Here is a 24,717-nt window from a genome sequence, read left to right on the forward strand (position 1 = left end):
ATTTACTGATTTTCTCTCTCATATAAAGCGTTTTTATTTATCAAAATGTCAATATATTCTGGGCTCTCTGGGAGTGCTGTGCGTTTTTCGCTGCGGCCCCTTTAAGAGCGCTGGGTGTAGCTGCCACACGAAAGTGAAGCGAAAAGTGAAACTGAAGCTAAATAAAACGCTCATTTGGACTAAATTCACTCTAAATGGTACATTGAAGCTGTGGTGGGGTAAAGTGGCAGGCTGCGGGTGAGTTGGCTCACGGTATTGAAGTGGGTGTGTGTTGGCCGGGCTCCTGTTAAAGTCCTCGCTGCTTTGAATTTTAAGTCTCTGGATGAAACGTTTAACGTCCAGTTTTATTCACACCTTCTCTTTTCTTTCAATCTTCTGCTGCGATGTGTTCAGAGCTTCATTTCTGGAAAGCACTTTGACGTATTAACGGATGTTTGAGTCAGAATTAACCTGTTGATGGTGACACACACACACACACACACACACACACACACACACACACACACACACACACACACACACACACATTTATATTTATCTTTGCACGAGTTTATAACAGCAGCAGGTGTTTCAGATCAAATCGTTTCCTGGCTATTTAGTGCCCCGTTTAGAACTCCGTCGGCGCTCTGTTGTGGTTTCTACGGTAACACTAAACCTAAATAAAAGAAAAAACTAACTAATAAAGTACCTGAATCGGCATTACTCCAAAGGTTTTATTGAAACCCCACCTTATACTCCTTTATGCGTTATTATTTGTAGAATTATTCAATAGTAATAGCTAACGTTTGACGTTGCAGGTGTAATACATATTTAATAACACCCGCCAGATCACGTGCTCGGGCGACGACAGGCTAGGGAACACATTCATAACGTATTTGTAAAAATATCTTAGTATATTGTTTATATTAAAGTATGTAAACTACTGATGTTTAACGTCTCTCTCTCTCTCTCTCTCTCTCTCTCTCTCTCTCTCTCTCTCTCTCTCTCTCTCTCTCTCTCTCTCTCTCTCACACAAAACTCAATTGTTTGTGGGAGTGATGTGCAGATAAATATACAAACTGTCGCTTCTCGTGTTGAGATATAGTTTTCAACATTGTCGTGACTATATTTTTATAAACTTGTTTGTGCTAAATGTGTGTAAATATGATATAGAATCAGTCACTATTCATTCCAAATCATTGAGTGAGATTTTTCAAATATCTTCACATAATAAAACATTCTCACGTGTTTTATTGTTATGATTATTGTTACAGCCTGTAATGTGGACATGTTGGTCTTGTGCCATTCCTCCCGTGTGTTTTACACAAACAAAACAATTTAAGCAGATCCAGTTTGCTCTGATGCATTAACATCCATGAAGAAGATTCATTTAACCCCCTTCTCTTCCTACAACCATGACATTCTCATACTGCAGTAAGAGTGAAAAGGATTTTCTGATTGTTGGAGACTTGAGGAAGGCGCTGTGCTCGGTGTTCAGCTCTGTGGTTTGTGACGCCGCAGGTCTGCGGCGGCTGCAGGGTCGACGTGTCCGTCATGGTGAAGGATGTTTCGAAAAGTGAAAAAGCGCCACAGCAGCAGCAGCTCGCAGAGCAGCGAGATCAGCACCAAAAGCAAGGTGGAGGAGCGCGCACACACACACACACACACACACACACACACACACACACACACACACACACACACACACACACACACACACACACGGTTGTTTCACTGTGTCCTGGTCTCGGCAGTCGGTGGACTCCAGTCTGGGGGGGCTCTCCAGGTCCAGCACGGTGGCCAGTCTGGACACGGACTCCACCAAGAGCTCAGGTGAGCGCCGCCGCAGGTGAACTCGTCTGGACGTCGCGGTCACGTCTCGTCCAACTGGCCTGTTTCCTCTGACTCTGCAGGAAACAGCCCGTCTGAGACCTGTGCCGAGTTTCGGGTCAAATATGTGGGGTCCATTGAGAAGCTGCAGTTCGACATGAGCAAGACGCTTCAGGAACCGCTGGACCTCATCAACTACATCGACGCTGCTCAGGTGAGAGGACGGCTCAGCTTCCACGGTGTCGAGCAGTCACATGCACGTTGTTCATTGATGTTATTATCGCTCCATAAATCTCCCTTTGCTTCTCACAGCAAGACGGGAAGCTTCCCTTTGTGCCTGGGGAGGAGGAGATGGTTCTGGGAGTCTCCAAGTACGGAGTCAAAGTGGCCACGCTGGAGCAGTGTGTGAGTGGAACCGAGAGGCTGGAGGCTCGCTGCATCCACTCTGCAGCATCATTCATAAATACTGCTTCATTTCCTGTGGTTCTGCTGAATCAGCTGTATTTTCATCCCCCTCTACCCATTTTATGTTCATTATTCGTTGCCATTTCTTGTAGTCAGCTCGAGATAGAAGTTGCTGTCATGTTATTGTGAAAGGAAATAAAAGTTTAACCTGAAAGAATCGTAACAGGAAGTGTAGGAATTTCACTTTTTAACCTCTTTAATTTTTGTCACTGTAAATAAATCCAATATTACAGAATACATGCAGATCTGTGAGATTTAAAAAAAAAAAAAAAAGCAATATGAAGATAAAAAGGCACTAACTGAGCAGTAAGCAGTGAAGTTCCAGTGTAAGTGATGAGGTGTTTGGAACAGGACGTGCTGCATCGCCACCCTCTCTACCTGATCGTGCGGATGCTGTGTTACGACGACGGGCTGGGCGCCGGGAAGAACCTGCTGGCGCTGAAGACCACCGACACAGACCAGCAGCTGTGCAGCATCTGGGTTTACCAGTGCAGCAGCTCGGTGAGCCACGCCTCACATCTGAGCTGAGACCAACTGATCAGACGGATCAAACTCTTTAATCTGTGTGTTCTCTCTCTCTGCCGTCCGAGCAGGAACTCGCTCAGTCCATCTGCAAGGTGCTGTCCACTTCGTTCGACTGCGCTCTGACGTCAGACAAGTCCTGAGGTTCAGCCGACAGCTGGAGGAGAGAAGCGGAAACCCAACTTTATCTCTTTGCAACAAGATTGCAGGAAAACGAGGTTCCTGCCGTTGCGTTGGTGGAGAAGTCTTCTCGCCCTGCGGCCAGAGCACGTCTACTGTGAACTCGTCTGAATCATTTCCCTGGACATACCCTGCTTTTGTCACCTCCTGTTTCTCCCCGTGTTGAGATGAAGCCAGTGGTGCGGAGTCACGTTGAGACGGGAGGGATCTTGAATCATATTTGTGATGTACGTCGTGGTACCAGCATCGGTTCCAGCCCGGAGTCTCTCTGTGCAGAGTGCATGTTCTCCAGCTCCACCTTCAACAACCTGTTTGATTGCAGGCATGTTGGTGTGTTTGACTGCTTTAGACGGTAGTGGGAGACATTATGAGGTGAAAAACCTCCACGGTACAGATTCGTTGAAACATCTTTAACCTGTTATTGTCTAACGTATTGGTACTTCTGAAGGAACGTGACAGATCACCTCTAACTGTGTTTCATTTGTGGGATTCATCCATTTTCTTGATGCTTTTAAGCTTTTTTTTACAGCAGATATCCGATGAGGGTTTTGGTACCCGAAGCTTCTGTTGTGTTTGTTTGTGATTGTTACATCTCTGCTTTACACGTTGATTTACTGACACAGGTACATTTTAACAAGCTGAAGAATCTCTTTACAGTTTTGGTACGAACTTTCCATCACCTTGTCAAATAATAAACCTTCAGCCTCTCTTGCTGTCGTTTCCACTTTGCTCCCGTTGTAAACGTGTGACGGTAAGAAACTGACGGGACGCCGTGTCTCAGCTTTACTGTTGAGTTTCATGTTTGGATGTGAAGAATAAAAAACATGTTACCGAGATTGTAACGAAACTCATATTTTCTATGTTGCTGTGTATTTATTTCCAGGGGTGGAAGCCCTCATGCAGAATTAGAAGAGTATAAAAGCCCATTTAGATCGATTACACAAAAACTAAAATATTCCAAATCTTTTACGACATTTTAGCTCATTGGTGCATTGAAAAGATTTTTTCTTTTAACTGGAGGCCAGAAGTAAATATTTAAAATGCTTTAAGAGCTTTTTTAAAATGGCAGATTATCAAATTCTCTGAGTTTTGCTGGTGAAATGTTCCCCATCAGAGGGAGCTCTTGATGCATCATGTTGCCGTGAGTCTGAATAACAAACAGTTTGTAAAGATGTTTGTGCTTTCCGGAGTGTAGCTGGTGTCATTATGTGAAAAAAATTTCATCCTGAAACTTAAAGAAACACAAAACACACATCGGCTGTACGTCATAGTTTATTATTCCAGTTTCATTTTCCCATTTACTTGTACAAGAGTTAAAGAGTTGATGTAGTGAGCAACAGACAGTTAATGAGAATGATTGGAGTTGATCTTGTTGTGCACCCCCCCCCACACACACACAGTAGTTTCTCTAACTGCTCATCACCACAGTGCATTAAAAGACACCAACTGCTCTGTTTAACTCTGCTCTTCTTTTTACATTTAAATATCCACAAAAAAAAAAAGAATTATTTACAAGAATAGATTAAATCTTCCAGTGAGTTCAAAATAAACACGATGAAGAGCAGCTATCGTTCACATGCTTCTCTCTGGTTAAATGCCTAAATATCAACAATATGAACAGAAACAGAGTTGCTCTGCAACTACGAGGAAGTTTCAATTACACGGCGTTTCATAGTTTTCTCTCATGAACCGGTGCGTCTGCGTCCTGGGAGACGCGATATGAAGCTTCACTGCAATCTAAAAACAGCCTGCAGGAGGAGGCCGCTGAAGTCACAAGTCAACTCTCCCACGCTCTCGTTTATTTCTTCTATTTTTAATACTCTTCACCCGCAGCTTATTCTGTGCCGATGACACAAACACAAACACTCGTTCACATTCACACTTCGCTACTTCTCGAATAAGGCAGATGACGGGTGAAGACAGCCTGAGGATTCAGACTCGGCAGAAAGATGATGACAGACTCCAGCTGCTGTCAGTGCGACCCAGGGGTGTCAAACATGCGGCCCAAAGATTCTGCCCCGCCGGCTGACCGATGGAAGTGTAAAACGGAAAACTACTTAGCTACTTCAATGTTTACCTAAATGACCTGCTACATCTGATTTGATCCTGGAGAACATCGGACACCGAGATGAGAAGTTCACAGCGACATCGGCCTGCAGCATTTAAAGCCGAGCCTTTTTTTTAACTCTTTAATAGGCGGGAGAGAAGAGTTCTTCAAACTATCAGCAGAAAGTTAATGAGAAGAACAGAATCCAAGATAATATGAGCTAAACAAGCACTGAGTTCAATCATCTTTAGGAAATTTAGAAAAAAAAAAGTTTGGGCTGGTTGTGTAAGATCTGATTCACTTTATTGTTTACATCCTAATGTGTTTCATGTTGCACTCCAGAGTCCTATAAAGGGTCGGGAGCTGCAGGAATCACCAACAGCAGCAGATCTGATTTCACGTCTTTCAGATTAGTTCTGGATGCTACAGGATTATTAGAGACCAGGGGGTGGAGGGGAAGCACTACCCCCGGTGCAGCTTCTAACATCTTCCAGGGTTCATTTAGCACCATTAGAGAAACCTCCACACGGAGGGCGACTACAGCTCTGGAAAGTCTCACCTAGAAGCAGAAGTAAAAAAAAAAAAAAATACCAGCTCATGCACAGAAGAGGAATGTCACATGTAGAATAAGTTCACATTTACAGTCGTTAGTAAGGTCAAACACCTTCAGTCGTCTCCGTCACTCTGAAAAAAATCAATCAATCAATCCTGGACACACGACCTTTAGTGTGGAGGAAGTCTAACGCTGGAGCTGAAGACAGACGAGAAAAGTGCATTTATTGCGAGAGGTTGTTCACTACAATCATCAGTTTGATATTCTAGAGTCAGTGTCCGTCACCCACACACACACACACACACACACACACACACACACACACACACACACACACACACACATATGCGCACACACGCACACGCGCTCAGTGGAGACGCCGGCGGAGAGGAAGAGGAAGATGATGAAGGGTGTTTGGTTGGTGGTCTGATGGCGGAGCGTCTCGTCCTGAGACCCGGAGCCGCGTTCAGTCAGCGATGAAATGTACGAAGGTGACGGGGAAGGCTCCTCTTCTCATGGGGTCGCCTTCGATGTGGCCCAGCTGCAGAGCAGAGCACAGAGGAAGGTCAGAGGTCAGAGGTCACCACAGGAGACATGAACACAATAAACTGTTTACAACAACTTAAAAAAAAAACTCTAAAACACTTAAACAGACCAAAACACCACTAAACCAAACTAAATACTTTGAAACAAGACATGTTTCACTCATATGATTCAATATTGGGTCTTAAAATCCCAACGTGTGTTTTTTCACATTCAGCCATAACATTATGACCGGAGGATTTTATACCACACGTTTCAAGAATGTCCCTCTGGGATTAATAAAGTATTTCTATTCTCTCTCCTTATCATGGCACGTGTTAGTGAACATTTTGTTCTTAAAATCTTCGTGTTCGAAGCATTAAACAGACGTTTGGAATGATTTGTAGGAGGCTGGTAAGAGCCAGGCGACTCGGTCAGAGACGGCCGCAGTCTGAACTGACCCAAGGAAGGAACGGAGGCGAAGCAGCAGCAGGATCGTTGATGCTTGTGGGGAGTGAAACCTGACTGATCTAACAGATCAAACTGCTTCAGATCTGCGTAACCTGGGAGAAATCTTTGACTAAATCTCCCCTCGACCAAGTGACCAGAACGTCTTCCTGTTCCTCTGGAACATCGATCATCTTCATCCTCCCTCTGTAGTTACATTGACCTCCACTCATTCAAATCCCACAGAAAAGTCAATTTTAAATCTGCTTTTAAGGTTTGAAATGTACAACCTGCTTCGTGTGTGTATTCTTTGCTCGCCCACTGAGTAAATCAACCTCTGCTAATCATGTTTTATTGTTTCTAAGGAAAAATGGAATAAAATGTGACGTAGACAAGAGCTGGCAGGGGGTCATAATGTTAAGGCTGATTGGTGTGTGCTCATTTCTGATCGTCAAAGAAAAGTAATCAACTTTTCTTTGACAATCAGAAATTAGAGTTCATTGTTCTTTGATTTCATAAATGCGGCATAAACTACCGCTTTGGTTTATTCAGCAAAACTACATGATGTTGAGAAGCTGCGTCGGTTTTATTCTAAGGGATGAAGACGAAGTTTATTTGGTAGGAGAAAGCTGCAGACCCCGGAAACATCTCTGGAATCAAACTGAAAAGCTATCAGGATTTTTAAAAAACAAAATTGAATCAAAATGGGAAAACAATTGCATTACTCCCTAACAAACACCATCTAAGGTTACACAGTCTACGTCACAACTTGATTACCTTTGGCTGTTATGAAGACAGAACTTATTATCAATATAAATGCTGTTTAAACCTGAAAGTGAAGAAAAGCTCGGACACGTTTCGACTCTGGCGTGAATAAATCCAACATGAACAGAAAACACAGAATCCAACCTGACAACTGCGTTTTTTAAACAGCGTCTGCCGCCAACAGCACATCTTCCTCACACTCCTCTTATAGTCAGTGTTTCTAAATGAAACTGAGAATCTGAGATCACAGGTCTGTTTTCTGTGTAACTCCCTGGTTACTGTGAATCGAATCCTCCAGAGCGACGGCGCTGCTGGACGCACGATAGAAAAGCGGCGTGGTGGTGGGGTGGGGGTGGGGGTTGGGACGACCTCGGGGGGACGACGGGGAACCTCAGAGGGACTGCAGTCTCAAGCTGGGATGGAGAAAGTGACTAAATACGGTCAAATGAGCCGACGACTTGGAAGAAAACAAGCTGCAGCTGCTCCACATTCACCCGAGAGACACCACAGAGGAAGAAGAGTAGGAGGATAACGAGGAAGAGGAGGAAGAAGAAAGAGGAGCAGGAAGAAATGTAGAAGGACTAGGAGGAGGGAAGAAGAGGGAGGAAGATGAGGAGGGAGGGAAAGAGGAGGAGTAACAGGAGGAAGGGGAAAGGAGGGAGATGGAGTAGTAGAAGGAGGCAGAATGGACTCAGGGTCTTTGCTTCATCAGCAGTGATCCTCTCGCCCCCCCTGCAGACACTCACCCACCACTCCTGGTCCTCCTCCCCGTCCACCACGATCACCTCGCCCTCCGAGAACGTCAGCTCGTCGGGGTTGTCGGCCACGCAGTGGTAGATCGCCTTGACTCGCTTCGGCCTCGACTTCTGAGGAGCCACAGAGAAATAAAACCGTTAAAGATCTAATATTCTCCAGCTTTTCATCACTCTCACATGGATCTCGTTGGTCCAAAAACATTTCATTCAAAGTTTATCGCCCCAGATCCAACTTTTCCTTGATTTTCCTCCAGTTGAATATTGGATCATAGGAGCTGCATTCAGAATCTGCTGTGTCTGTGCGAGCTGGACTGGCTCCGCCCACAAGAGGAGGAAGTACCTTCTCTCGTGGTGCCATGTGCCAGAGCAGAGCTGCCCAATCGTGGGAGGCGTCAAAGGGAGGGCCTACCTTGATTGGGATTGGCTAAACCCCCGATGACACTATATAGGGTTTGATCTCTGATTGGCTGGTTGGAGCAACACACTTTTTAAAAACTGAAACAAGCCAGAGAGAGAGAGAGGACAGACTGTCTTCACTTCATTATTATTATTACTGTTGGAAAACCATTAGAAAGTGAATATAGCAGAATTAAATTTTAGATGTGTCGAGGAGATGACGTCAGTGAGACGTCACTCCCGGAGGCTCGGTCTTCTGCAATAACATGAATGAGCATCTGAGAAAAAGCTGAGACTCTCCAGAGTTTGTAGATGAGAAGAAATGAATCAATTCATCTTCTTTTTGTCTCAAGTGGTGAAACTCAGCCTGACTGAGGATTTAATGTGGTTCCTCAGTTGAGGCTGGAGACGCGTGAACAACGGGGGAAGGAAGGACTCGACACTAATAAAGGAACAAAGCCTGACTGAGAAGAAGCTGGCAGTGAATGTGCGTGACAGAGTAAATGAGAGTGAGGAAGAGGAAGAGGCACTCACTGGGTAGGCCTTCCTCGCCACGGGGGCTGGAGGCAGGGAGTGACCCACAGAGTTCTGGGGACATCCTGGCACTTCCTTAGCTGGAATAGGAAAAGGAAATTATGTCACCAAGCACAACGAAACTCTCTGTGCTTCCAGGGAAGAAACAGGGACGGACAGACAGAGAAACTTCCTGAGAACTGGACCGTTGGACTCACCCGCCCGTTCAATAGACTCTGTTCGATTCAGAACTCCTCTGCTGAAGCTTTTGTCGTTGCTGTGAATCAAACAAAGATAAAAAGTTACACTCATCAAGAGCTCGGTTACAGATTTATTGCAGCCCTGCGGGACATAATGAGACAAGAGGAAGGCGGTGTGGGAGAGTCATTACTGGTCTGGCACACGTCTTCTCATTCCTCTAGAAAACTCAAACAGTGTTACCGAGTTTGAAACGGTAACAAAACCCTCCGAACGGGCTGAGAAGAAGAGACAATTCCTCTTTGGAGGTTGTGGAGGGCTGGTTTCCACCACGTGAGGTTAAATCCAGGGATTCAGAGGTCCGGTTGGCTGGGATGGAAATGGAATCGTGATCCGATATCTAAAACGTTTTACCATCGTTGTCCAATATCAAAATCAGCTTGACGACAAAAAGAAACAAAGAGTGGTCTGTTGTGTAGAAGCTGCAGTGTGAGAAAGGTCATGAACACGTTTAAATTCTCACCCGGCTGGAGATTTGGGCGGCGCAGCCCGGGACCCCAGCGACCCCGGGCCAGACTTGGACTGGAGACTCAAAGCTTCCATCTTGGACCCAGAAGGAAGACCCAGACCTGGATCACACACACACACACAGACACACACACACACAGAGGACCAGGTTCATTCCGTCTGTTTCACACTTTATTTTCTTCACATTAATGAAAATGCTTCCAAGATGAAGAAACAACTTTTCACTCTTAAAAACAAACACTTGATGCCTTGAACATGAGACCGACTGACTTTCAGTGATGATGTTATTTCTTAATAGTCCTTTTATAATCTATCGTCACTGCCTTGCATCTTCTATCTTTTATTGTTAGGATTTAAAAAACACGACACTATTAAATCATCACACACCAAAACCGTGCTAACATTTCATTATTCTCTCCGTTTAATGAACTCGGTGCTAAATGTCCAGCGAGGCGGCCAGCAGGGCTCCAGACCTGCAGTGGACGTGAGCCTCATCGGGGGGACCGGAGGATGCATGTTGGGGGGGTCGGATGACGACCTCTGGCGGCCCATCAGGTCTAAAGAACCGGGTTTCCAGCTGCTGGACGCCGGCGACTGACTGAGGCTCCCGAGGCCGGAGAGCTGGGCTGACGGGTGGAGGAGGAGAGGATGGATGTGAGAACAACAGACAGAACACACGGTGTATTTGATCCGGGTCGGGAGAGAAGAGCAGAATGTTCATTGTAATCCTCATTTCTCCCACGAGACAGGAGGAGAAGCCACGCTCATGTCAGGATGCTTTTTAAGGATAAACTTCGCTCACCCAGGTTCCTGGGGGGCAGCGGCGGCGCGGAGGTGGAGTTGGGCTGAGGCGGCGTGGCGTTGAGGATGGTGCCGTACGTCTCGTTGTTGACCAGGTTGGGCAGGTAGGGCCGCTGCTTGTCCTTCGAGAGGCCGACGCCGTCGCGAGACGCGGAGCCCGGCAGGTGGGAGTTACTGCCCGGGGTGTAACAGCTGACCGGGCGCTCGTCTCTGCGGTGGGGGCTCGGCTGGGGGGGGGGCAGCGAGGGGTCAGAGGACGGATCAGGTTCAGGCCATACTTACTTATTGGATCACAATAGACATTTTTGTCACTTCCAGCTCTTTTCTGCAGCCTTAATGCAACGTACAATGTGAATCTGATGCTAAGCTAAGTATGCTAACGGTAAAATAACGCACTTCCACTGCAGCGGCCCTCTGCGATCACATGTTTAGTTTCCTAAGATCAAATTTACAACCATTCGTGAGGACAATTGTCTGTTTTTCCACATCATCAGATTCAGTCCTCCTGTGATCTCGCTCTCTCTCCCGTGACCTCCACTGCGGCCGACATCAGACAGTTCGGTTTATTGAAAAACTGCAGTTAATGTACTTGTACATTTTAGATTAAGTAAGGTAAATATATGGGTTGGATTAGATGACATGTTGGGATGATTTTGGCCCACAAGCTGTATGTTTGACACGCCTCCTCTAACATGCTCACAATGGTTACACTTCCCTCAACTCACCACCCAGAGAAATAATGATGAAAATAAGATCAACGTTATCAAACCCCAGCGCGTCAAATCTCTGCAATAATCCCAAAAAACTCTTTCAGATCAAAAGAAAAGATGCAAACATCAAGGCTCTACAAATACAGGAGACGTTTCCTCCAAACATAGATCGGACAAAAATGTGTTTTTCTAAATTACAATGCAAATCAAATCTACTGCGCCAAAAGAAAACCCACTTTATCTCTCATGCAGCAAGAAGACAAAAAGACAAAGAGAATCCAGAGGGAGTGACTCATTCCCCATATGTACTGATTAGCACAAAGGAAGAAAGAAATTCAGCTTGTCCGTCATGAGAACACAATATTTCATTCACCAGTAAAAAAAAACAACTATCTGACCCTCTGAAGAAATCTCTCACAGCTCCACAGGCTGATTTTTTAAACCACAACAGCTCCTGCTAAGGTTCTCTTCCATCATATTTTTCATTTCCTTCACCTTCTCATCCAGGTCCTCATCGCTCTCGTCCAGGTCCTCGTGCTGCAGACGCCATTCATACTCCACGTGGACGTGAGCGTTGAACTTTCCCGCCAGCGCTTGGTTCAACTGCCAAAACGTCACACACAGGCGTGAGCGGCTGACCGCCCTCATGTCGGTCCACGGAGCTGCGTCTACGACATTAAACTCACCAGCTCCTCACACTGGAGGTGTTTGAGCCTCCGCGCGATGTCCAGCGGCGTCTCGCCGGCCTCGTTAGCTGCGACAGAAACATTCCCGTCACTGCTTAGTCCAGGTGAGCACAGACACACTCACTCAGCTTTCTTCCACTCGTTTGTCACGGTGACGTGAGAAACGTGCGATTAAAGCTGTTGCCACAACAGCTCAGCAGCTCTCTGCTCTCTGTCCGGCTGCTCTCGCCTCGCAGCACACGGATTCATGTTGTGAGAGCAAATCGTCTGGGAATTAAACCTGAAGGCTGTTTGTGGGGGAGAGGCCTCATACGAACACAACTCCTCCATCAATGTCAGAATACTAGTTAAAGTACTGACTGTCAGGCAGTATACCCAGGGTTTAATACATTCTTCCACCGTGTACAGTGTGAAGAGGAGACGGTGGAGAACTCCTCACGGTGGTTCTTCGTTGTGTTTCCTCACCGATCTCGATGGAAGCCTTCCCTCGCAGCAGCAGCTTCAGACACTCACTGTTGTCCGTCAGGCAGCAGTAATGCAGCGCCGTGCTGCCTTTAGCCGTCTGCTTATCCAAATTCAAACTGCCAGGGGACACATGGAGAAGAAAATACTTTAGTCAAACAGTGAGGAAATACGATGAACCTCTACTTCATTTGTCCAACGCCAGCAGCCCAGGAAAACACTGGAAGACCCCCAAACCAAAGGAAATGTACATAACAGTATATTTGTGAGAACTTTATAAGCAGTGTGAGTGAGACTATGGATGAGTCTGATTCTACATGCACTAAACTATGCGTGTATCGATGTATCTATGCTGAGTCAGCAGGTTTCACCGTGATGTTTGAATGCCGTGGCAGCTCACTGACTCCTCGGTTCCTTCGGCGTGTTTACCTGTTCTGAGTGAGGAAGTCCACGATGTGAAGAGACGTTCTGTCCACCAGCCGGACAGCCAGATGCAGCGCCGTCTCTCCTTGTTCCTGAAATGAAAACAACAACAACAACACGGGTGGAATGAAATCCTGGGAGGGTCGCAGAGGACGGAGGAGAAGACATCTGAGTGACTGAGCACGAGATGCAAGAGGACGTGATTTCTGCGGTGTTTGGAGTACTGACGTGTCCGTTGGCCAGCGGGATGGGCTCCATCAGGTCCACTCCTTCAGCGTACACCTGGATGAGGGAGAAGATGTCTCGAGCTTTCACCGCGTCGCACAGCGTGTGCAGGCGAGACGCCGCGTCGGGACACTTCTTCCTGGCAAACCGTTTCTCTGTATATTTGGCCGTGATGAAGTCTTTCCTCGCCTGCCTGGAAGAGACAACACACAGATGTTTGGTTGCAGCTGTCTCATCCTGCGTACACTTTAGGTATCAACAATGTGATTTAAAACACCCTTTTCCGGATTTTTGATTAACAACTTAAAGCTTGACAACAGCGTCGCTCCTGCAGATTCGTCACGTTCTGCAGCTGAAGGTTTGGAGATCATCTGACTGGATTGAATAGCAATCACAATTTATTCCGCATCAAACTCAAATTCTTGCAGGTGTGCATTTTTTTGTTTTAACATCTTTGTGGACAAAATGTTCATTTGCCGCCTGTTTCATCTCCCTGGCAACAGGAGCCACGATAAAGAAACAGTCGGAGTGCTGGTCTTAATTTTATGGCTGATCATTGTAACTTCAACCTAAAACTTCACCTATGATGCCAAATAATGTTTTCTTTCAGTCAAAACGATCAGGAAATTATATTCCACATCAAGGCGGCTCAGTTGGTAGAGCAGTCGTCTCCCAGTCGGAAGGTTGCAGGTTCGATTCCCATCTCTGCCTGCCTACATGCCCAAGTGGGCAAAGCACTGAACCTCAAACTGCCTGGGTGAATGCAGTGTGAGGGTGAGTGGTTCCGCCAGTCTGCCCCAGGGCAGCTGTGGCTACATACGGAGGTTACCACCATCGGGTATGAGGTGAATGAATATTGCAATGTAAAGCGTCTTTTAGTGTCCAGAAAGGCGCCATATAAAACCTATGCATTATTAAGGTGCAGGCAGATGAGCAAAGCACAGTAATCTGGATTAATTTCATCTGATAATAATAACCTTCATCCTACCAAACCTGAATCAATCAGTTCACCATTATATCAGGTAACACAATATGCGGGTCAATGTCGGTCCTCCTGTGATAAAGAAAACTTTAAATATAAAAGTATGAAAAAGCAAAGAAAAAGAGCTTTCTGCATGGCTCATCACAGACGAGACTCGGCAGCATTTTACACATTTAGTTTCTTGATACTAAAACACACTTTGATAGTGAACGCCCAGATCTTTAAGGCAGAAGCTCTCAGACTGCACTTTGGTGGACGATTCCACAGCCATCAAATCTAAATCAATCCAGTAATTTTAATCTCCAACAGGCCTGCGGACAGGCAGCTGAACTATACAGTTTAAAAAATATTGATCATAAAGATTATTTAATCACAGTTTGAAAATGAAGTTTGTTTCAGTGCAACAACAGATCGAATGTGTGAAAGGAGTGAAGTGCAGCAGGTGGATAGAGAAAACAGCTCAGGACAAAGGGAGTGTGTGTGTGTGTGGTAACTTACATGTCACTCGCTGGGTTGGGTTTCACCACATTTTCAGCATTCAAACAAGCCTCCATGATTTCATTAAAGCCTGCATTCCCCACATTCTTGGCCAGCTGTGGAGAACACACACACACACACACACACACACACACACACACACACACACACACACACACACACACACACACACACACACACACACACACACACACACACACACACACACACACACACACACACACACACACACACACACACACACACACACACACACACACACACACACACACACACACACACACACACACACACACACACTGATGGTGTCATTATGTGTGCGACACACATGGATTCAGAACATTTCTTTAACTCTGCAGGAGATCAACAGACTTCCAGCTCTGAGTGAGAAGTCGAGGAAACTGGAAGTATTTCATCTGGATCGTAACCCGGGCTGTAAATCTCTGCACCACACTTAGATTAGATTAGAAGAGCTCATCTCAGCTATTCTCAGAGTCTTCCAGCGGAGGCTCTCCATCCTGCTGCCCACTCCCACCTCCCGCCTGGGTTCACGCTCATTATTGCATCCTGCACTCTCACTCTGCTCAGTGAGAATAACAAGAGTCGGTAAGCAGACAGGACTCACCAAGAGCTCTGAGGTGCTGAGGACGTCCAACGTGAGGGACTGGATCCGGGAGTAGTGGACGCCCAGCTCCCGGTGGATCCCCGAACATTCAATACAGGTGAGGATGCCAAGGTTGGTGGAGAGCCACGTCGGATCTGAGAGGGATCATTTATTAGCATTCAGGAACAAACAGGAGCAAACTGTGGAGACCAACACTAAAGCAGAAGCGTCGCTGCAGCTTTCATGTCCTTGTGGAAAGTTCAGATCTGCATGAAGGTTGTCGTTTTTTCCTGCTCCATCACAGAGAGGGGAAAGTGACCGAGCGGAACTGTGATGAAGTCTGGCCTCAGTGTGTGTGTGTGTGTGTGTGTGTGTGTGTGTCCCCTGCACACCGTGTTAAAATGTACATGTGCAGGAGGACATTTCACGGCTCTCCGGGGAATATTTAGAGGATTTCACGAGCTTGAGGAAAAGTAATTTACAGAGGAGTTGCTCCAGAAGGGAAGTCACTTTTACTGTATGGAGGATGGAGAGGATCGACTTCTGCTTTTTATGTGCATCGCACATTTACATTTATAGAACTTATGTGTAAACTACATCACAGCGACGCTGACGGAACAGTTTCGGTTGGACTGCAGTTTTCTTTTATTTCCACCCAATAATATTATTTCAAAACTTCAAAGTGAGTATTTGTAATCAAATCTGTTGAAAGGTTTCCACAGATCAAAAATACACTTAATTTACACATTTTTAGCTTTTTAAAATCTACATGGGTACATTGCTCTGGTACTTTAACAAAAAAAAAAAAAATCAGTTCTGAGACTGACTGGATGTAATAGAAATAGAAATATTCTCAGGTGAGTGTTGTTAAATAATTACGGTTTGAGCAGTGAAAGGACGTAGGATCCTATTGAATTGCAAGGAGCTTTAATTATTTCAGTTACTGTAATGCTGAACGAATACATCGCTTGAGCAGTCGTTTTGGTTTCACATTGTATGATATAGGTATTTTCCCCCAACAAAACAAAATACTATCAGCGGCGTCAATATGACTGTGAGTAAATCAATCTACTATAAAAGCATATATTCTTAAGTATATTTCTAGGTACACCTAATGATGTTTAATCTTTGATTTTCATCAGTTCCCCTATTAGTTTTGAAAATCAACTAGAAGAAGTTACCACATATTAAGTTTGAATGTGTTCATACTTTTAGATGACATCAGCTGTTAAATCCTACTAACATGATCATCTCTAGATCTTTTTTCTTCATGCAGTACGTGTGCCGACACATGTTAACAATTCCAGACTGATTTCTCAGGAAGTCCTCAAATACATTCCTGGCATCGAGCCCAAACCGGGCCCTTTTTCAAGAGTTTACTTTCCAGTGAATGTGAGCATAATTTGGCATCAAACCGAAACACAAACATGCCGATTATGGCTGCGTTCTTCAAAGTTTAGTGTCTGTGGGACATCCGGGGCTCCGGACCACGTGATGGAGACAGTAAAAACATGAAGATCCTGTGGGTGGAAACAGCCTGTTCACTCACTGGGAGCTCCACAGTCGCAGCACACGTCGTTTCCCGTCATCCTCTTCACCTCCCCCAGGATGGCCTTGGTCAGCTCCTGGACGATGTTGTTCTCGCCAACATGATGGTCGCCTTTAAAGGCCTGGTTCAACGCCTCCTCTTTACTGTTCTGCAGCACCGAGATCCAGCTGGAGGGAGGGAGGGAGGGAGGGAGTGAGTGTGAGAGAGAGAGAGACAGAGACAGAGGAGATTAATACAATTAGACATTCATAAAAGAAAAAAATATATAGAATAAAGTTCTATTGGAAGAGGAGCAGCTAAAAGAGAAGAACAAGGAAGACAGAAGGAGGAAGAGGAGTACAAATCTGTTAATGAGCAGGAGGAGGAAGACTAGGAGCAGAAGGACTAGGCGGTGTGCTAAAGGAAGTGTTAGGTGCTAAATAGGACGCATGACACACACACACACACACACACACACACACGCACACACACGCACACACACACACACACGCACGCGCGCGCGCACACACACACACGCACGCGCGCACACACACGCACACACTTACATCTGACAGTCCTGGTCGTCCTCGGCCTGGAAGTGATACGTTCTGTCGTCTACAAGGTGGATGATAAGAGAAGTTTAACAGAGAAACCTGCATTCTGTTGTTATCCCAGCACATCTCTCTAATACACAATAAAACGACTGCTTCCTGTGCAGATACTTTCACATAAATGTGAAAAGATTTCTACATTTTTCTATTTTTCTACATCTTCGGTTCTTGAGTGGTACATGATGGTGTGAACCTGTACTTTGTGAAGCAGCTCCTCAATAATGTGCTGCAGAATTCCTCCTGACGTGACGTGAGCCTGACAAAACTCATGGAGGAGCAGAAGACTGAAGTGTGAACAATCACTTACGTGATATGAGGTCGAAGCTCCGCTTCTCCTCCGGATTGTGTTTGACCTGACAGGTGAGCAGGTTGAGTTTAGCTGGTGGTCGGTTTGCCTGAGAGTGAGAGCGAGAGCGAGAGAGAGAGAGAGAGGTAAGACAGAAGAAGTTATCTCACTGATAACTGTTTGAATGCATTTCACTTCAAAATATAATAAACAATGAAATACTGTGCTTAAGCAACATTTTCTGAACTTTATAGCAAATAATACTTAACGGCGGCAGTGCTACTCAATGGAATATAATTAACGTTTTACAGAAATCCAGATTGAACTTCATATAATTGAAAGATTTCTTAAGCTAGAAATGGTAAAATCTGTGTGATTGAGTTTAATGTTTTACCTGATATTACATAGGTATAATATTTTATATATATATATTATAACGGTGCTTTACACTGATTTTAGCTGTGATATCCTCAGATAATACTCTGTGATGTAATAATAAATGAGATGGTAAACAGATACGCAGCATCAGCTGAAGCAGCGACGCCAGAAGGATTTTAACCTCCAGACGTGATGGTGGAAGTTTATCGCTTATTTATTGAGGGTTAATGGGTGAAGATAACAGCCAGCGAGGGAGGAGGCCTACAGACAGGCAAGTGCACGTGTCCGTGCGTGAGTGTGTGTGTGTGTGTGAGAGAGAAAGAGAGGCTGCATCGAAGTCTGTGTTTTAATCAGAGAATACACAGTAATCCCAATGTACAGTGCAGACGCACGCATACACACAAATGATCTTACTGTGCCGTGTGAGATGGTGAGGTATCCGTTCTTAGCCGTGCACTTCCTCTTCTGCCACACTTTCCTCAGCCTGTCACACACACACACACACACACACACACACACACACACACACACACACACACACACACACACACACACACACACACACACACACACACACACACACACACACACACACACACACACACACACACACACACACACACACACACACACACACACACACACACACACACACACACACACACACACACACACACACACACACACACACACACAGAGACAATCCTGATCAAACATTTATTATGATCACATGTTACGAGTAGAGTTCACATGCATTAATTATGAGATGTGGGCTGAGCAGTGCACTCATAGTTAAAGGTCCTACATTATGTAAAATTTGCTTTATAATGCTTTTCCAATAGTACCGTGTCCTCAGCGTCTGTGTATGCGGCCCGAAAAGTGAAGAAAGTCTATATTCTTCCTCACTTGCTCCACTTTTTAGTGAACCCTCTGGTAGAGGATACTCACTTTGACCCTCCCACAACAGATGAGCTCTGTCCTTTAAAATTACAAGCATTTTTTCTCCTTGCAAATGCTACAGGAAAACAAACATTGGGTAGGCGTGGCCAGACATATCTCATTAGCATTTAAAGGTACAGACACAGAAACAGCCCGTTCTCAGAAGAGTTCACAAGAGGGACTTTTAGACTGGCTGATATTCAGGACTAAGGCGGGATTTGGGGAAATACACTTTGAATGCTATGTTGTTGGACCTCTGACATCAACATTGTTGAAAAACTGTAAAATATGGGACCTTTAAGGTAAAAAATCCATTAATCAATCAATGGGAAATCTGCTATAAGCATTCAAACTTGTTTGTACTGTTGAAAATCAATAAGATGTACAGACTTTGTGGAACATTTTACAGCTAAAATAATGCCCAAACTGTGAAAGTGCAGCTGGAGCACAGTTTAAAAAGATGTTTGCACTGTTTCTATGGGATTCATTGTTTTTGTATTCAGCATAGGGAATTATTAACAGTAATTAAACTTTTTAGAGGCTTTTTGACTAAGGTGTGAGAACTAATGAGTTTAACCTTTTATCCTCTTCTAATATGCAGCTTTTTATGTTTCTGTACATTTTTCTTATTAGTTAATGTACATTTGGAATGAATAAAAAACACCAGTCTTATAAATAAATATAAATAAATGTGTTTGGTATAATCTGAGACACTTTCCACCGAACTGATCAGGAAACAATCCACTGAAGACGTAACGATCCTCCGCTGAAGGTTTTTTCTTTCTCGGTCTTAAACGGGTGAAACTGTCCCAGTCACACACACACACACACACACACACACACACACACACACACTTGCTGTGCAGCTCCGAGCCACGCGTGAACTCACCCGTCACTCTTCTTGAACAGGTAGCCGCTGCGCTCAGTGCCGTGCTCCTTGTTGCCCTGCGGCTGGTGCAGGCTGTACGTGGTGCTCTGCCGCACCTGGGAATCCTGGGAAAACAAGTGCAGCAGGTCAGGGGGAGAACGTTCGCGTTTCACCCGGTTTCCAGAGCACTTCAGTCACACAGGAACTACAGAGGCAGGAAATTGCTCCAGCGTTCACTTTGCTTCTGGACCACTGAGGATTTGTTTCGAAAAAAACAAAAAACTACTGTTGGCTTCCTGCTGCTTAGCCTCAATCATTTTGTACACATGACAGGAAGAAGAAAAATAAGGAGGAAAGAAGAGCGTCTACATCGGTTTTTCATGGGGGATGTTTTTGGATTTATGGAAACACTGCAGGAAATAAAGAAAACCTAAAAGAATTAAAGTGCAGTGCAAGTTACTTACAGAAAGATAGAAAACAAACCAGACACTCCTGAATGAGCAGCCCCAGAAGTAAAATACAGGTGCATCTCAAACAGTTCATTCTTACCATAATTCCATTTAAATTCCTATAATCTAGATTTACCACAAATGAACTGACATATTTCTTCACTTCTTTTTGTTTTCATGTCAGAAAACAAATTTTCACTCATATTATTAACACATCCCACACAAATGGATTTAAAATAAAATTGTTGAAACTATTTAGTGGTGAAAAACAAAACAATGTCCTTTTTCTTTTTTTCAAAATGCACTTGTATGTAGACCGGAGTGGATCTAACCGCAGACTCATCACATTGAGGACAAAATGCAAACAGCCACAGAAACGTTTTCCAAGAAATGCACTTACTCTCCTAGACTTGTGTGAGAAAACGAGGAGGCAGCGGGGAGAGAAGAGAAACAATCTGCAGGTGAGACTCCAAGCTATTTCACAGTTGACAGAGCCCGACGGCGACCGCTCACTTTAAATCACCTCAGTTTCACTCAGACATGCACCAAGCAGGACACATTTAACAGGTTTCACTCACTGGACAACGCCTCTTTAATTCATCGAGTCTACATGAGACCCACAGTTACACTCTTTATATTCAGAGACGGAACCTCTCATCTTACAGCAGTGGTTTGCAACAGTTTGAAATTTTTATAATAGAAATTAAGATGAAAAAATGTTTTTTAGAATTTTTTTTTTGTTTTGTTTTTATTTCAGGTTTTTTAAACATCAGTTTTTTCTTAATTATTAATATCATTAAATGTTCATATTTTATTCATTACACTGGTTTTAAGTGTTTAAGATAAATTTTACTTTTCTCACAGGCTTGCTCTGGATTAATTTTGATTAATCAGGATTAAATATCATTCGTTTTGTATCTACATTAATCACATTTCACTTTGCATGAGCAAAGAGACAGGATGGAATAAGTCTGCACTTCACATGTTTATTAAACACCTTTAACGTTCCATGTTACCATAAAACTTCTATTTTTCAAAACAAACATTTATCCACATTAATATTCCTGTTACTCCGCCTTCAGCAGCTACTAAGAGAAACCAACTTGTTGACATTGTCAGAGAGGAGAGCTGAGAGCAGTCAGCAGAACCCAGACTGACGTTTGCTTCATGTTAATGTGGGACTTAAAGCTGGAAGAGCTTCAGTGAGAAGAAAACTCCGCTATGCAGAGTGTGCTTGATACTTTATGTTCGTTGACTGATCTGTTCTGGGGGTTTTTGTACTCAAATTTCCTAACGAGAGGACCAACGTGGTGTTTAGCGTCTTCCATATCCATTTGGTTTCATCATTACCAGATCAACTGCACATGCACGGCAGTAACGTGACTTCGACATTTGCTGCCAGAGACGTGGATTTTGAGTCATTCTGAGCTGCAGAAGGGTTAACTGTGTTAAAAAAACTTTAATCAGATTAATTATGATGATTGATTAATCCAGGTTAACACGTCAATTTCGACAGCCCTATTTAATACTATGTTTTAATATTATTATATTAATAATATAGTAATAATATGTTTTTCCTATCAAGTTATCTTTTCAAAAGTGTGTGTGTGTGTGTGTGTGTGTGTGTGTGTGTGTGTGTGTGTGTGTGTGTGTGTGTGTGTGTGTGTGTGTGTGTGTGTGTGTGTGTGTGTGTGTGTGTGTGTGTGTGTGTGCATGTGCTACCTCCTTCGGCTCCACTTGCAGTGCTGACTTCAGGACATCTCGTAGCTGCGTCAGCTGCTTCCTCTCCTCGTCCTGCACCTGCTTTATCTGTTGAAAAATTAATTAAATCAATGTTTAACTAAGAAAGTTTTTTTTTTAAGTTTTTTTAAAGAAGTATTTTCTGCCTGTTCCCACCGTGTGTAAATCTGTGGCCAGTTTTTCTATGGAAGGTTTGAGGTTGTCCACAGCTTTCAGACCGTCCTGAAAGAAACTGAAGAAAAGCAGGTTCATCAGTCAGCAGGGTGTGAACACAGCAGCTTCAGAGGGCTGAAACATAAAAACAGCATATTAGTGCAGGGGTTTGATTCAGCGGGGGTCTGCAGCCTGCAGCTGTGGCGCCACATGTGGCTCGACAGCAGCTCTATACTGGCTCCTTGAAGCTCTCATTAAATCATACAGTGATGGAGAAAAGCTTTCAGACTCATTTGTGAAATACTGCATTAGGATTAATCACTCTTAGGGCTTCACGTGCAATAAATTTTAGTTTACTCACAGCCAAAATCCTAAACAATCCTAATGGTTTTGGTACTAGTGACGGGGAAGGGTTTTGGTACTAGTGATGGGGAAGGGTTTTGGTACTAATGATCCACTAATGAAGGTCATTATTTTTATCAAATGACTATTTTTGTTGCCGTGCTTCGTGTCTACAACACATTTGAAAGTTCTTCAGAGACAAAAATGGCTAAAACAAGAAACTCCAGATACAGATTCTCAGCCAGGAAGGTACGTAATAGTTGCAGCCAGAATGCAGATTCAGTGCTTCAGCAGTTGATACCCTCAGCAGAAATACAGACGAACCAACAGCTTGGAGGACAAACCCAGATCTAGGCGTCCAAGTGTTCCTTCAGCAAGAACTGATCACATCCTGATCCGCATGTGAAGGTAAAGCCACTGAATGACGCAACAGGAGCTTCAGGAGCCAAACTGGTGTCCAGCGTTCCACCCGCACTGCATGTGGAACAACTTTTAACTCATGGCCTGAGGTCCTGCAGAGCGGTCCAGAAGCTCTGGATCAATGAGAGGCAGAGGTTAGCCCGGCAGCGTCGGGCCCAAGCACACAAGAACTGGACAGCCGGGAAGTGGAAGAAGACTCTGTGGTCAGATGAGACCAGTTTCCAGCTTCATCTTCCTCCTGCTGATGCGAGGGCGAAGCATCGCGTCCAGCATGCACACAGCCTGCTGTCGAGCATGGTGGAGGCAGTGTCACGGTTTGGGGAGGCGTGACTGCTGAGGTGTTGGCCATTGTCTTTGATGGCACATTGAACTCCGTCAAGTATTGTTCCATTCTTGAAACCCACATGTTCCCCTCTGCACGTGCATTGTCCCGCCGAGCTCGAAGCAGATTGTTTCAATGTGAATGCCTCTTGCCTCACATCCAGGCCCAGTAGCAGGAAAACAGAATCCAGCTCAATCCCCGGCCATAAACCCCACTGAAAATCTGTAGTGGATTATCTAGCGGTCTGTTTCAAAGCATAAATCAAAGAACTAAAAGCAGTAAGTCAAGAAGAATGGGATAAGATCCCTCCACAGTTTGGAAGACTCGTGGGGAACACGACAGCCAGGGTGAGAGATCTACTGTGTGCTCATGGTGGGACCAGTGATGATTCTCTATGACCAGTGATTAATCTGATGAACACATTCTCTGTTATGTCTCGACTTTGATACAGACAATGTTGAAAACGGACATATTGAAACGGTAGATCATTTAGTTTGGTTAGTTTTTCTTCTAGTTTTTCAATCAACAAAAACGGTCTATTGCAACCGCACCTTTTGAAACACAAAATAGATTTTTCCTCAAATATTTAATGCCAATATTCAACATTGGGCAAAATTTTAAGAATGTTTGAAATCTGTTTTCCATCACAGTAAGTAAATAAACATTTCTATTGTATCTTTATATACTTTGAAAGCCAAACCATCCATCAAAAGGTCTCTTCTCTCCCGACTAAAAAGACTAAAAAAATGGGTAAAATGGACAAAACTGCTAAAAGTGGATTCAGGAGGTAAAACAACTTAAACGGTTAAAACAGCTAAATATCACTAAAGATGAAAAAAAATCAGTGAAACGCTTTCCATGTTTGGTTTGATGGAATCTTGGTAGTGATATTCTTCAAACAAGGCAAACGTCTTGAAAAGTAGGAATTTTCAAACAGTTCATTTCCTTGTGCTTTTAGCCACGACAGTTTAAGTGTTAGAAATCATCAAGCCTCTTTGAATGTCACACGATGTTCTCATGAGGAGTTAAGTTGGAATTCCACACAGACTCTTTCCTTAGTTTGTGCCGTCTGGGGGAAAGTACAACATTTGAAGACAAAAAGGCACCATGCGGACGGAGAGTCCTTGAACGTTCGACTGGGGCGCGACGTGTTCGTCTTACTTGCACTGCGCGTGGAAGTACTTGATGAGGTTCTGCAGCAGGTCCACTCCCTTCTTGATCTTGATCTCGTTGACTTTGAGGAGATACTGGAAACGGTTTGATCAGGTGGAAACATCAGGTCAGGTTCAGTGAGAGACAAACACAGAATTGAAGTCTCTATTTACAGATTATAAAGGACACCCAAATAAATCTAAGCCAGATTTACTTTGTTTCGTTACAAAGTTACATTTTCTTCTCCTCATTTTAATGAAACTTCCAAAACAAAAGTCAGGGAAAAAGACTTTCTGACTCTTTCTTCAGAATTCTGGAATTAAGAGTCCAAATTATACATTTTTCTTTCAATTCTGACTTAAATTTGACAATTATGACCATTTTAAAGTCTAATTTAGAAATAAAAATCAGAATAAACTGAAATACCTGCCAATTTTT

General features: G+C 44.2%; 2 protein-coding genes across 2 annotated transcripts in view; one reads left to right on the plus strand and one right to left on the minus strand.

Moving 5' to 3' along the window:
* Positions 1-78: 78 nt before the first annotated feature.
* itgb1bp1 (integrin beta 1 binding protein 1) lies at positions 79-3,827 on the plus strand. The gene is made up of 7 exons (XM_080480086.1): positions 79-237; positions 1,501-1,615; positions 1,734-1,812; positions 1,893-2,023; positions 2,122-2,214; positions 2,626-2,775; positions 2,868-3,827. The coding sequence occupies exons 2-7, from the start codon at positions 1,544-1,546 to the stop codon at positions 2,937-2,939; spliced, it is 597 nt and encodes a 198-aa protein (XP_080336212.1). The 5' UTR covers positions 79-237; positions 1,501-1,543; the 3' UTR covers positions 2,940-3,827.
* Positions 3,828-4,231: 404 nt separating this feature from the next.
* asap2a (ArfGAP with SH3 domain, ankyrin repeat and PH domain 2a) overlaps positions 4,232-24,717 on the minus strand; it is a 71,615-nt gene continuing 51,129 nt past the window's right edge. Inside the window, exons 7-28 of the mRNA XM_080480518.1 lie at positions 24,289-24,374; positions 22,047-22,122; positions 21,873-21,959; positions 19,723-19,826; positions 18,309-18,378; positions 17,538-17,625; positions 17,186-17,234; positions 16,641-16,807; positions 15,113-15,246; positions 14,488-14,582; positions 13,011-13,200; positions 12,789-12,874; positions 12,363-12,478; positions 11,898-11,965; positions 11,707-11,814; positions 10,503-10,728; positions 10,174-10,326; positions 9,696-9,801; positions 9,193-9,251; positions 8,996-9,075; positions 8,057-8,176; positions 4,232-6,117 (exon numbers count right to left, since the gene is read on the minus strand). Coding sequence (XP_080336644.1) covers positions 6,043-6,117; positions 8,057-8,176; positions 8,996-9,075; positions 9,193-9,251; positions 9,696-9,801; positions 10,174-10,326; positions 10,503-10,728; positions 11,707-11,814; positions 11,898-11,965; positions 12,363-12,478; positions 12,789-12,874; positions 13,011-13,200; positions 14,488-14,582; positions 15,113-15,246; positions 16,641-16,807; positions 17,186-17,234; positions 17,538-17,625; positions 18,309-18,378; positions 19,723-19,826; positions 21,873-21,959; positions 22,047-22,122; positions 24,289-24,374 — 2,343 coding nt within the window. The 3' untranslated portion in view covers positions 4,232-6,042. The remainder of the gene's footprint in view (positions 6,118-8,056; positions 8,177-8,995; positions 9,076-9,192; positions 9,252-9,695; positions 9,802-10,173; positions 10,327-10,502; positions 10,729-11,706; positions 11,815-11,897; positions 11,966-12,362; positions 12,479-12,788; positions 12,875-13,010; positions 13,201-14,487; positions 14,583-15,112; positions 15,247-16,640; positions 16,808-17,185; positions 17,235-17,537; positions 17,626-18,308; positions 18,379-19,722; positions 19,827-21,872; positions 21,960-22,046; positions 22,123-24,288; positions 24,375-24,717) is intronic.

Source organism: Lipophrys pholis, assembly GCF_963383615.2.
Source record: "Lipophrys pholis genome assembly, chromosome: 14".
NCBI classification, from domain to species: Eukaryota; Metazoa; Chordata; class Actinopteri; order Blenniiformes; family Blenniidae; genus Lipophrys; species Lipophrys pholis.

Bases quoted from the DNA above. Each gene is read 5' to 3' on its own strand.
- itgb1bp1 (XM_080480086.1), top strand. From the start codon at position 1,544: ATGTTTCGAAAAGTGAAAAAGCGCCACAGCAGCAGCAGCTCGCAGAGC. The intron at 2,024-2,121 runs GTGAGAGGACGG...TGCTTCTCACAG, and splicing joins ACTACATCGACGCTGCTCAG to CAAGACGGGAAGCTTCCCTT. The intron at 2,215-2,625 runs GTGAGTGGAACC...TGTTTGGAACAG, and splicing joins TGGCCACGCTGGAGCAGTGT to GACGTGCTGCATCGCCACCC.